This window comes from Oncorhynchus clarkii, chromosome 20 (assembly GCF_045791955.1).
Source record: "Oncorhynchus clarkii lewisi isolate Uvic-CL-2024 chromosome 20, UVic_Ocla_1.0, whole genome shotgun sequence".
Lineage (NCBI taxonomy): Eukaryota > Metazoa > Chordata > Actinopteri > Salmoniformes > Salmonidae > Oncorhynchus > Oncorhynchus clarkii.
In genome coordinates, this window is record NC_092166.1 from 11,685,470 (window position 1) to 11,697,402 (window position 11,933).

Below are 11,933 nucleotides of genomic sequence, written 5' to 3' on the forward strand. Positions count from 1 at the left end.
AAGATGCACTTCATTTAAAGCAGGACTTTGTTTTTATTTAACATATATTGTAGGAATAAACGATTAATAAATGGTGAGTAAACTCTTTATAAATGTCTTAGAAATGGTTTATTGACGGACATTAAAGTGTTCCTGAGAAGTGAAATGGTTTCAGGAAGTACTTAGTCAAACAGAAGGACTTCCGTGGCTCAGAGTAGACACACACACACACACTAACACACACTCAGAGTAGTTGTCATACACACTGCAGGAGCAGACCTTCCTGTACTGGGGTGGTAACTGGACGTAGAAGTATTGAGGGGACTGTAGTAAACAGGGTGTACAGGGTCTAAAGAGACTTGAACTAGCTGGGAGCCACAAGTCATCATGGTTATCCTGCTGGTCCTCACACTGAAGGTTGTCCTCCTCTTAGGTGAGTACATCAGTCTGAATGAACACATGTCCAGTGACTCCTCTCTATAGTTGGATACATTTGGTTGTAACATTTTACAGTGTAACTCCATTCACTCACTGATAATGTTGTTGGATAAAGGGAAGGGGACACTGAGGAACACAAGGTCAGTATGTACTGATGGATGTGATGTGGAACACCAGTGGTGTACCAGACCAGAATCCACTCTTACAGTATGTGAAATGGAAGCTGGGGTGTTTGTACTGTTTGTAATGAGACTGTTGGTGTGTCCTACAGCTGCTGTGTGGAGTGTGTGTTCAGCAGAGTTGATCACAGTGAAAGGATATGAGGGGGGCAAGGCAGAGATCAGATGCCCCTATAGAGAGGTGTTGAGGAGCCACCAGAAGTACCTCTGTAAAGGGGATTGTCCTGTTTTTAATAAAGACAAAGTTATTGAGACTGAGGCAGGGGAAAACAGTGCTTCTAAAGTGAGATACTCGCTAAAGGACATCAGAGAGGAAAGTGTCTTCATTGTGACAATCACCAACCTGACGTTAAATGATGCTGGGAGATACTGGTGTGGAGTGACCAATTCATTGGCAGATGACTACACTAAAGTCAACCTTGCAGTCTCTAGAGGTACTGTAAATCTTTGATTCTCATCCTCGAAACTTTATCACTTCCAAACTAGACATTTTATAATATACATTCCTAATCAAGCTTCTGCTATTGACCCCGAATCCTAACCTGAGATCCTTCCACTTCATTCCATATTTTACATTCACTTTTGCAAACTTTTGTACTTTAGAATGTATGATATTTACCCATTTATTCTTGAAATATATAACTTATAAAATGCCTCATGAGCTTAATTCAACTGTCATACCACACTAAAATTAAAAATATTTGCTTTCTTTGCTCCATTGTTTGTAAACGATGTAATTGTTAACAAAAACACTGTAAAGCCACAAACCATGGTTAAAACTACAATATTGATCTCGTGGATGGTCAGTCCTTGCATCTATAGCTCTGTCTATAAATGTGAGTGTAAGGATCAACGCTGGTAGACGAAAAGCAGGTACAGGGAGAACATTTATTGAGCAACGGACAAGGAACAGGACAGGACAGCGTCTGGACATGAGACAAGGAACAGGACAGGACAGCGTCTGGACATGAGACAAGGAACAGGACAGGACAGCGTCTGGACATGAGACAAGGAACAGGACAGGACAGCGTCTGGACATGAGACAAGGAACAGGACAGGACAGCGTCTGGACATGAGACAAGGAACAGGACAGGACAGCGTCTGGACATGAGACAAGGAACAGGATAGGACAGCGTCTGGACATGAGACAAGGAACAGGACAGGACAGCGTCTGGACATGAGACAAGGAACAGGACAGGACAGCGTCTGGACATGAGACAAGGAACAGGACAGGACAGCGTCTGGACATGAGACAAGGAACAGGACAGGACAGCGTCTGGACATGAGACAAGGAACAGGACAGGACAGCGTCTGGACATGAGACAAGGAACAGGACAGGACAGCGTCTGGACATGAGACAAGGAACAGGACAGGACAGCGTCTGGACATGAGACAAGGAACAGGACAAGACAGCGTCTGGACATGAGACAAGGAAGTTTCATGGTGTACAATTTTTTGTCATTGGAGTTTCCAAACCTTTCTTGTTCTGTTATGGTATATATTTATTTGATAATACATCGGCTGAACTTCTTTCTGAGCGCTAGGCCTACATGTTTGTTTAAAATGACAGATTGGTGCTGCGAGAATCGCACTGCAGTGACTGGCTACAGTATGAAGAACGGTCAGTCTCCACCACTGTGTTTATGATGAAAAGTATGAAGACAATCAGAAATACTTCTGCAAAGAAAAGACACGATCGAATTGTCTAGTTGATGTTAAAGTGACAAAAACCAAAAGCCAGACAGGGAGGTTCTCACTGTTCCACAACAAGACAGACAGAGTTTTCAGCGTGACCATCACCAGGCTAACCCAAGAGGATGCTGGGGGATATCTATGTGGAGTACAGAACAACCACACAATTGATACCATGTCAGCAGTCAGACTTTTGACTGGGTGGACAAAACATTAGGAACACCTTCCTAATATTGAGCTGCACCCCCTTTTGCCCTCAGAACAGCCTCAATTCGTCAGGGCATGAACTTTACAAGGTGTCCAAAGCGTTCCACAGAGATGCCGGTCCATGTTGACAATGCTTCCCACAGTTGAATCAAGTTGGCTGGTAGTGGATTTCTACTCCAAATAGCTCATTCAATCTCATCCCACAGATAATAAATTGGATTGAGATCCGGTGACTGGGCAGGCCACTGCAGTGAGCTGAATTCACTGTTGTGTTTGTGGTCCAGACATCACTAGAGCACACAGATCATATTATCACCATTCAGATAAATGAAGAGCATATTACTTCCTGGTACACATTATGATGCTGTGTTATTATTTAGTTATTATTAAGGCACATTTCATTCTATCACATAAACATATTTGTGTATTGTACATAGACAGATCTGGCGTCAAATCTGACTTTGGAATCAGATTCCCTCTCTTGGTGGTGTAGTGTAAAGACATGGTGCTCTGACAACACATCTCTGTGCAATAACTACTTTAATACCAGTAGACAACATGTTAGCCAAGTGAAAAATGTCCACACATTTCACAACAACTGTGTTTTGTGGTCCTTTGTTTTTAGCGACACCAACAATAACCCCCACCACAAGAAAACCTGCTACAAAAACAACAGCATCAAATCCAGGTTCACCAACGCTATCATCCTTAGCCACCTCCATCTCATCATCATCATCATCCATCTCTCAACTATCATCCATCTCAACACCATCATCCATCTCATCATCAACAAAAAATGGATTTGGTAAATAAACTTAATGGTTGCTTTTAAACAGACATCTAAACAGCCCAAAAATATGACCAATCAGATCAGCCCTGAAAAAGATCGGATGTGAAAAGATCTGATTTCTTTGGTCAAAAGACCAATTAGTGGAAAAAAGCTGTGTCAACGCAGCCTATGAGCCTTTTTACGCTGCACTAGTTTAAAACCAGTTTCTCAACACATCATTTTGTCATGTAGAGACTGATCTGGCGTCAAATCTGACTTTAGGTAATCTGGGACACTTCTATACCAGATTCCTCCTTCTGAGTGGTAGTGAAAAGATAATGTCTCTCCGATTCCACATGCCCCTGCAATAATTACTTTAATACTAGTCGACAGCATTTTTGTTGTATGAGGCTGCTTTTACACATTGTTGGCCACCACATCCAAGGCTAATGTCAGGACAGGAAGTAAACAGAAAAGTTACACATCTGATGTGGAAGAGAGGCAGATCTTACTTCACAGTGTAAAAGGCCCTATGTAAGTTGAACAGAAGTGCTGATTGTAAAGTATGTGTTCTAATCATACTGTTTGTCTGTTCAGATACATCAGTGGTCATCATAGTATCTGGGACTCTGGTTATGCTGCTATTGGTGCTTGTGGTCAGCCTGCTCATAGTCTATAGATGGAAATTCAACAAGGAAACAGGTGAGAAACACTCTCTCACACACACACACACAAGGGGAAGTTACTCACACCCAGTCTTAAATTGCAAGAAACTTGCATATACAATCTTCCTTTGACCCTGGTTGAGAAATAGGGGTCTCATTGAGAACAGGGCTCTGAGAACCTCCTGAACAGACTGCTGCAGCCCAATATTGACGTGTGTGTGTGTGTGTGTGTGTGTGTGTGTGTGTGTGTGTGTGTGTGTGTGTGTGTGTGTGTGTGTGTGTGTGTGTGTGTGTGTGTGTGTGTGTGTGTGTGTGTGTGTGTGTGTGTGTGTGTGTGTGCTGTGTTCCACAGCTGGCTCCTCAGCACCCAGGGTGAACACAGACACTCGGATCAACATAGAGGTCAGTGTGTGTGTGTGTGTGCAAGCGCCTGCCTGTGAGCGTCATTGCATGTCTGTGTGATATATATATATATATAGAGAGAGAGAGAGAGAGAGAGAGAGCATGTTCTAATCTATGTTCTTCCCTCTTTCATCATGTCCGCCTGTCCCTCTCCTCCTTTTCCTCCTCTCCAGGGTTGTCATGGTGATGGTCACTATGAAGAAATAAAGGACCGCCCCCTACAGTCCAGTTCAGGTAGTGAGACCCCCACAATCTACGCCACCGCCAACTTACCCACAAGCCCCTCTGACTCTCTCAACTATGCCAGCGTCAACTTCCACAAGGACCCCAGCTGCCCCAATGAGGCCACTGTCGCCATCGCTAAAAAGAGCACTTGTTCTGGTGACTATGCCACTGTCAACATAAGTCAAAACCCTGCCTACTCTATTGTCATTCATCCACACAGCTCCTCTGAGGCGCCTCCCATCTACTCCACAGTGAGCAAATCCAGAGACACCTGAGTCACTGACAACCAATCACAAGGGAGAAAAAACACACTGGCAACCAATCACAAGAAACGTGTCATGAACTACGTTTGCCACTAACAGCCTCTTGAACAGTGAGCTCTGTTTTTAGCTGACAGCTAGATAATGTGCTTCATGTCCTCACAATGTGTTTCCCTGACTTCTCTCTTCCATGATATGTGTTTCCCTGACTTCTCTCTTCCATCAGATGTGTTTCCCAGACTTCTCTCTTCCAGATGTTTCCCTGACTTCTCTCTTCCACCAGATGTGTTTCCCTGACTTCTCTCTTCCATCAGATGTGTTTCCCAGACTTCTCTCTTCCATCAGATGTGTTTCCCAGACTTCTCTCTTCCAGATGTTTCCCTGACTTCTCTCTTCCATCAGATGTGTTTCCCTGACTTCTCTCTTCCATCAGATGTGCTTCCCTGATGTCTCTCTTCAACTTGTCTTCATGTCATTTAATTGCATGTTAATATCTGCAGATAAATATTGTCTCACTATTTGGCAAGCACTTAAAAAGGTATCACACCTTTTGACCAAGGCATTATAACTGTCTATTAACTGTGTTTTTTTTTTTACACATTTGTAAATGATTAAATAAGCATTAATGATGTCTTGATAAACTCCTGATAAAGGGTGCCTTTAAAAACAGCCCTTTTAGCTTGGCCTTTAACCAGTGATTGTTTTAGACGTCCTGTGTGTTTTATGTTCTTTAATTTATCCTTTTTACTGCTTCCTGTTTGCTTCTACTTTTTCATTTGATTGTTTTATTGTGAATTGTGTTGCGATTGTAAATGCAATTTAAATTAAAGGGGAAGTGCAGTTAAAAACTTGAATTCCCTATTTTTTTATGATATTACCACACTAGAGAGGTGGAAATAACACTAGGATATTGTGACATTTATGATAATTACATTTCTGCGTGAGAGCTGTTTTAAAAGAATGCCTGAAATTTCAGCATGTTCATGAAGCCACAATCTGATCTGATTATAAGGGACCAATAACGGGTCATCTAGGTAAGTGGGTGGGCTCTAGGCCATCCTATCAGCCAATCAGGGCTGTGTTTGTTTCCTAACACCCACACGATCAATGGCCAAAAGAGGCTCAGGGAAATACATTATAAAAAAATATACATTTGACTTATTTTGATCAAATAAACACACAGTGACTATAAAAATTACATTGAAATAACTGCATGGGGGCCTTAAGTTTGATTTGATATTTTCACATACAGTATGTTACAGTTGATACAAAACAGAGCAGCACATATTGCACTTAGATGTACACAGAGGGCAAATGTCAACGACATGCATGTCAGTCTCTCCTGACTCAAAGTTGAAGGAAACATTGACTGCATCACTATTGGTCTTTGTGCGAGATGTTGATGTGTTGAAGCTACCGAACTGTCTGTTTAGGCAGTTGGTTCACAGTTCGGACACTCATTGGTACCGGACAAGACAACCAGAGGTCTCTTCACAGTCCCCAGGGCCAGAACAGAGGCTGGGAAACACAGTATTAAATAGAGCCATGACTACATGGAACTCTCTGCCACCCCAGGTAACTCAAGCTAACAGATAAAATACCTCCTTATTGCAGGATGGCGACTGTAAAGAGACACAGACATGTTTATGCATTTTGTATTGTTTTCTGCATTGTATTATGTGTTGTATTATGTATGTGATACGTGGTTAGGATATGACTTTGATATGTGGTTGTCTCGTCTGGCTGTCTTAAGATGAATCCACTTGCTGTGGGTCGCTGTGGATGGGAGTGTCTGCTGAATGGCTCAATTGCAATGTAAATGTAGTGCTGTATATTTCTGTATATTACGTACTTCATTTCTTATTTTGTTTCATGTTTGGACCCCATTGTGATTTTTTCAGTACATATGTGCAAATTATTTATTTCAGAAGGAGCCAGCAAAACTAGTGCACTCCATGTGCTCTAGGTCATTGGAAACCATTAGACATGCACGTGGTTATTCTTGTAACTGTTATGGCCAACTATGGTTACACCTCTTGGGTCTTTTCCAGAACAGGGGTTCCCCTTTCAGAGGATTCAGCAGGATGTCATGTATTGGTTAATCCTGTAGAGTGCCAAGGTCTGTTGCAATGGTCCTACATGCATGAAACTATTTTTGTGACTCTACAGGTTGCATGTCCTAATTTGAAGACAATATGATAACGGTGGCTAAATGTCAGAGGTGATAAGCCATTAAGAGGAGTTACTATGAGAATGACGTAAGAAGGACAAATGTAGAAGTATTCTGTGCCAAGACTGGAAGGCAGTTGTTTTCATGATCCCAGCTCGGCTTTTATTATGAAGTAATAAATAGTCTATTTGAACTCACATGCTCCGGGATTTGTGAAATATGATTGACCAAATATTTCCACGACTACCCCAGGAAGAGTAGTTGCCTCAGCAACAACTAAAGGGGATCCTAATAAATAGTAAATACTACTAAATACATCAACGTGAAAATTGAAATGTTTATGAATGTGTGTTGTCCCTGTCAACTAGATACATAAACTACATAAACACACTCCCTCTCAAAATTATTTGTCAGTTTCTGGAGAAAATCACATTGATTGGTGGTCATAGTGAACTGATATAACAGTCTCTTCCTGTACGTCTGTAACCCTGGTGTTGGTCTCCATCTAGTGGTGGTCTATGGTATTTGCAGTCTTTGACTTGTGTCCTGCAGTCAGGTCATGCAGTGGGACAGAGGAGTAATACTCACCATCAATGTTGCCTCTAAACTGCACCGCTCAAGACTGCCATGAAGAAGAAATATCAGCCCACGGAGAAAAGCACGAGATTGAACTTTACTCCACTTTCTAGAGCAGTAGTCACCAACCGGTGGAGCGCAATCGACTGGTCGATCTCTAAGCATTTGTGTACAAAGCCCAACGATAAAGCCTTGTGTTCCTATTTTTTTATTGTCTCGGGCTGTTATTCATCTTGGGCTGTTGGCGGTAGAATTGTTGCCATGTGGAACCATATCATGTGTCTAAAGGTTCAAACTCTGCCTTCCCGGTGGGAACCAGAGAGCAAATCAAGTGCACTAAATAGGGCTACCGCTGGCCAATCGGATGGCTCGGAATACCGTGTCTGCAGTAATCTAGCAGGCATAAGAGAAAGCTACAGAAAAATTGATAGTGTGAGATTTCAAAACATTTAAAACCATAACTAGAAAGAGGCTGTCAACGAATACAGCACATGGCTGTGATATGTGGCTGTCCCACCTAGCTGTCTAAAGATGAATGCATTGACTGTAAATTGTTCTGGATAAGAACGTCTGCTAAATGACTCAAATGTCAAAAGTAGAACTGCTGTTTTTATGAGTGAGTTCATGTTTAGCTTCTTACTCGCCACTGTCAACACTTTGTATTCAACACTTTCATAAGCCACAAAATACACATTCTTCCTATTTCCACATTCAGCTGCGGGATCGGGGCACCACCAGTACAGAGCTTGCTCAGGAATGGCAGCAGGCAGGTGTGAGTGCATCTACACGCACAGTGAGGCGAAGACTTTTGGAGGATGGCCTGGTGTGAAGAAGGGCAGCAAAGAAGCCACTTCTCTCCAGGAAAAACATCAGGGACAGACTGATATTCTGCAAAAGGTACAGGGCTGATGAATCCCCTTTCCCATTGTTTGGGGCATCCGGAAAAAAGCTTGTCCGGAGAAGACAAGGTGAGCGCTACCATCAGTCCTGTGTCATGCCAACAGTAAAGCATCCTGAGACCATTCATGTGTGGGGTTGCTTCTCAGCCAAGGGAGTGGGCTCACTCATGATTTTGCCTAAGAACATAGCCATGAATAAAGAATGGTACCAACACATCCTCCGAGAGCAACTCTCCCAACCATCCAGGAACAGTTTGGTGATGGAAAATGTTTCACGACTCTCGTCTCCTCAAGATTTCAGAATGAGTGATAACAGGTGTACGAACTGTGCCTACCTTGTTTCTGGTGCTGGCTCCTGTTCACTGATTCGGAATTTCTAGTTTGACTGTAAATCATGGTGAACCCTGCTCACAGTGCCAACCCTGCTCACAGCGCCAACCCTGCTCACAGCGCCAACCCTGCTCACAGCGCCAACTGTTAGGTTTTAAATTACCATTAGTAAAGCTTAAAGCAAGTTTTTTCACCCATTGGGTTACACAGCTGAATAAGACAAAGACATATTTCCACCAGTCATAGTATACAGTTGAAGTCGGAAGTTTACATACACTTAGATTGGAGTCATAAAAACCCGTTTTTCTACCACTCCACAAATTTCCTGTTAACAAACTATAGTTTTGGCAAGTTGGTTAGGACTTTGTGCATGACATAGAAAGTTTACAACAATTGTTTACAGACAGATTATTTCACTTATCTGTATCTGTATCACAATTCCAGTGGGTCAGAAGTTTACATACACTAAGTTGACTGTGCCTTTAAACAGCTTGGAAAATTCTAGAAAATTATGTCATGGCTTTAGAAGCTTCTGATAGGCTAATTGACATCATTTGAGTCAATTGGAGGTGTATCTGTGGATGTATTTCAAGGCCACCTTCAAACTCAGTGCCTCAATTCTTGACATCCTGGGAAAATCAAAAGAAATCATCCAAGACCTCAGAAAAAAATTGTAGACCTCCCCAAGTCTGGTTCATCCTTGGGGGAAATTTCCAAACGCCTGAAGGTACCATGTTCATCTGTACAAACAATAGTATGCAAGTATAAACACCATGGGATCATGCAGCTGTCATACCGCTCAGGAAGGAGACGCATTCTGTCTCCTAGAGATGAACGTACTTTGGTGCGAAAAGTGCAAATCAATCCCAGAACAACAGCAAAGGACTCTGTGAAGATGCTGGAGGAAACAGGCACAAAAGTATCTATATCCACAGTAAAACAAGTCAAGTCCTAAGGTCGCTCAGCAAGGAAGAAGCCACTGCTCCAAAACCGCCATGAAAAATCCAGACTACGATTTGCAACTGCACTTGGGGACAAAGATCGTACTTTTTGGAGAAATGTCCTCTGGTCTGATGAAACTTCACAAAATAGATGGCATCATGAGGTAGGAAAAGTATGTGGATATATTGAAGCAACATCTCAAGACATCAGTCAGGAAGTTAAAGCTTGGTTGCAAATGGGTCTTCCAAATCGACAATGACCCCAAGCATACTTCCAAGGTTGTGGAAAAATGGCTTAAGGACAACGGTCAAGGTATTGGAGTGGCCATGACAAAGCCCTGACCTCAATAAAGGTAAAAAAATAAGAAAAAAAATCCTATAGAAAATTTGTTGGTATAACTGAAAAAGCGTGTGTGAGCAAGGAGGCCTACAAACCTGACTCAGTTACACCAGCTCTGTCAGGGGGAATGGGCCAAAATTCACCCAACGTATTGTGGGAAGCTTGTGGAAGGCTACCTGAAGTATTTGACCCAAGTTAAACAATTTAAAGGCAATGCTAACAAATACTAATTGAGTGTATGTCAACTTCTGACCCACTGGGAATGTGATGAAAGAAATCAAATCTGAAATAAATCATTCTCTGTACTATTATTCTGATATTTCACATTCTTAAAATAAAGTGGTGATCCTAACTGACCTAAGGCAGGGAATTTGTACTAGGAGTAAATGTCAGGAATTGTGAAAAACTGAGTTTAAATGTATTTGTCCAAGGTGTATGTAAACTTCCGACTTCAACTGTATATACCCCAATTTGGGTGGAGTCTCCCCCTTCTCTCTAAACATTGCATCTTTATTACTAGGCAGGAAGTTAAGTGTCCTTTATGATTACTTGACCTGGAGACGTGTAGGACCTCGATGGATTAAATCCAATTTACTTGGTAAACAACAGGTGTAGACTAACAGTGAAATGCTTACTTACGGATCTTCCCAACAATGCAGAGAGAAAAGAGAAATAATACAAATAGAAAAAGAGAAACATAATAAATACACCATGATGACTTGGCTATATACAGCACCTTCAGAAAGTATTCAGACCCCTAGACTTATTCCACATTTTGTTACGTTACAGCCTTATTCTAAAATGGATAGTCATTTAAAAATATATATATATATATCATGTTTTTTTAACCCCTTTTTTGTGGTATCCAATTGGTAGTTACGGTCTTGTCTCATCGCTGCAACTCCCGTACGGACTCGAAACACAACCCAACCGAGCCGCACTGCTTCTTGACACAATGCCCACTTAACCCGGAAGCCAGCCGCACCAATGTGTCAGAGGAAACATCGTACTCCTGGCGCCCGTGTCAGCGTGTGCTGCACCCGGCCCGCCACAGGAGTTGCTAGTGTGCGATGGGACAAGGACATCCCTGCCGGCCAAAACCTCGCCTAAACCGGACGACACTGGGCCAATTGTGTGCCACCCCATGGGTCTCCCAGTCAGACCTTAATATTTGGTACAGAAACCTTTGTTTGCAATAACAGAGATCATACGTTTCCTGTAGTTCTTGACCAGGTTTGCACTGCAGCAGGGATTTTGGCCCACTCCTCCATACAGACCTTCTCCAGATCCTTCAGGTTTCGGGGCTGTCGCTGGGCAATACGGACTTTCAGCTCCCTCCAAAGATTTTCTATTGGGTTCAGGTCTGGAGACTGGCTAGGCCACTCCAGGACCTTGATATGCTTCTTACGGAGTCACTCCTTAGTTGCCCTGGCTGTGTATTTCGGGTCATTGTCATGCTGGAAGACCCAGCCACGACCCATCTTCAATGCTCTTACTGAGGGAAGGAGGTTGTTGGCCAAGATCTCGCGATACATGGCCCCATCCATCCTCCCCTCAATACGGTGCAGTCGTCCTGTCCTGTCTTTGCAGAAAAGCATCCCCAAAGAATTATGTTTCCACCTCCATGCTTCACGGTTGGGATGGTGTTCTTGGGGTTGTACTCATCCTTCTCATCCAAAAAGCTCTATTTTTGTCTCATCAGACCACATGACCTTCTCCCATTCCTCCTCTGGATCATCCAGATGGTCATTGGCAAACTTCAGATGGGCCTGGACATGCGCTGGCTTGAGCAGGGGGACCTTGCGTGCGCTGCAGGATTTTAATCCATGACGGCGTAGTGTGTCACTAATGGTTTTCTTTG

General features: G+C 42.8%; 1 protein-coding gene across 1 annotated transcript; it reads left to right on the forward strand.

Moving 5' to 3' along the window:
- The first annotated feature begins 366 nt into the window (after window positions 1-366).
- Window positions 367-5,664, forward strand: LOC139377267 (CMRF35-like molecule 8). Its single transcript, XM_071120272.1, has 6 exons — window positions 367-412; window positions 689-1,030; window positions 3,121-3,300; window positions 3,862-3,966; window positions 4,282-4,331; window positions 4,505-5,664. Exons 1-6 carry the CDS (start codon window positions 367-369, stop codon window positions 4,829-4,831), a joined length of 1,050 nt encoding a protein of 349 aa, XP_070976373.1. The 3' UTR covers window positions 4,832-5,664.
- The last annotated feature ends 6,269 nt before the right edge of the window (window positions 5,665-11,933 follow it).

Coding starts and splice junctions, on each gene's coding strand:
- LOC139377267 (XM_071120272.1), top strand. CDS start 367: ATGGTTATCCTGCTGGTCCTCACACTGAAGGTTGTCCTCCTCTTAG. Junction 413..688: donor GAAGGTTGTCCTCCTCTTAG/GTGAGTACATCA, acceptor TGTGTCCTACAG/CTGCTGTGTGGAGTGTGTGT. Junction 1,031..3,120: donor CAACCTTGCAGTCTCTAGAG/GTACTGTAAATC, acceptor CTTTGTTTTTAG/CGACACCAACAATAACCCCC.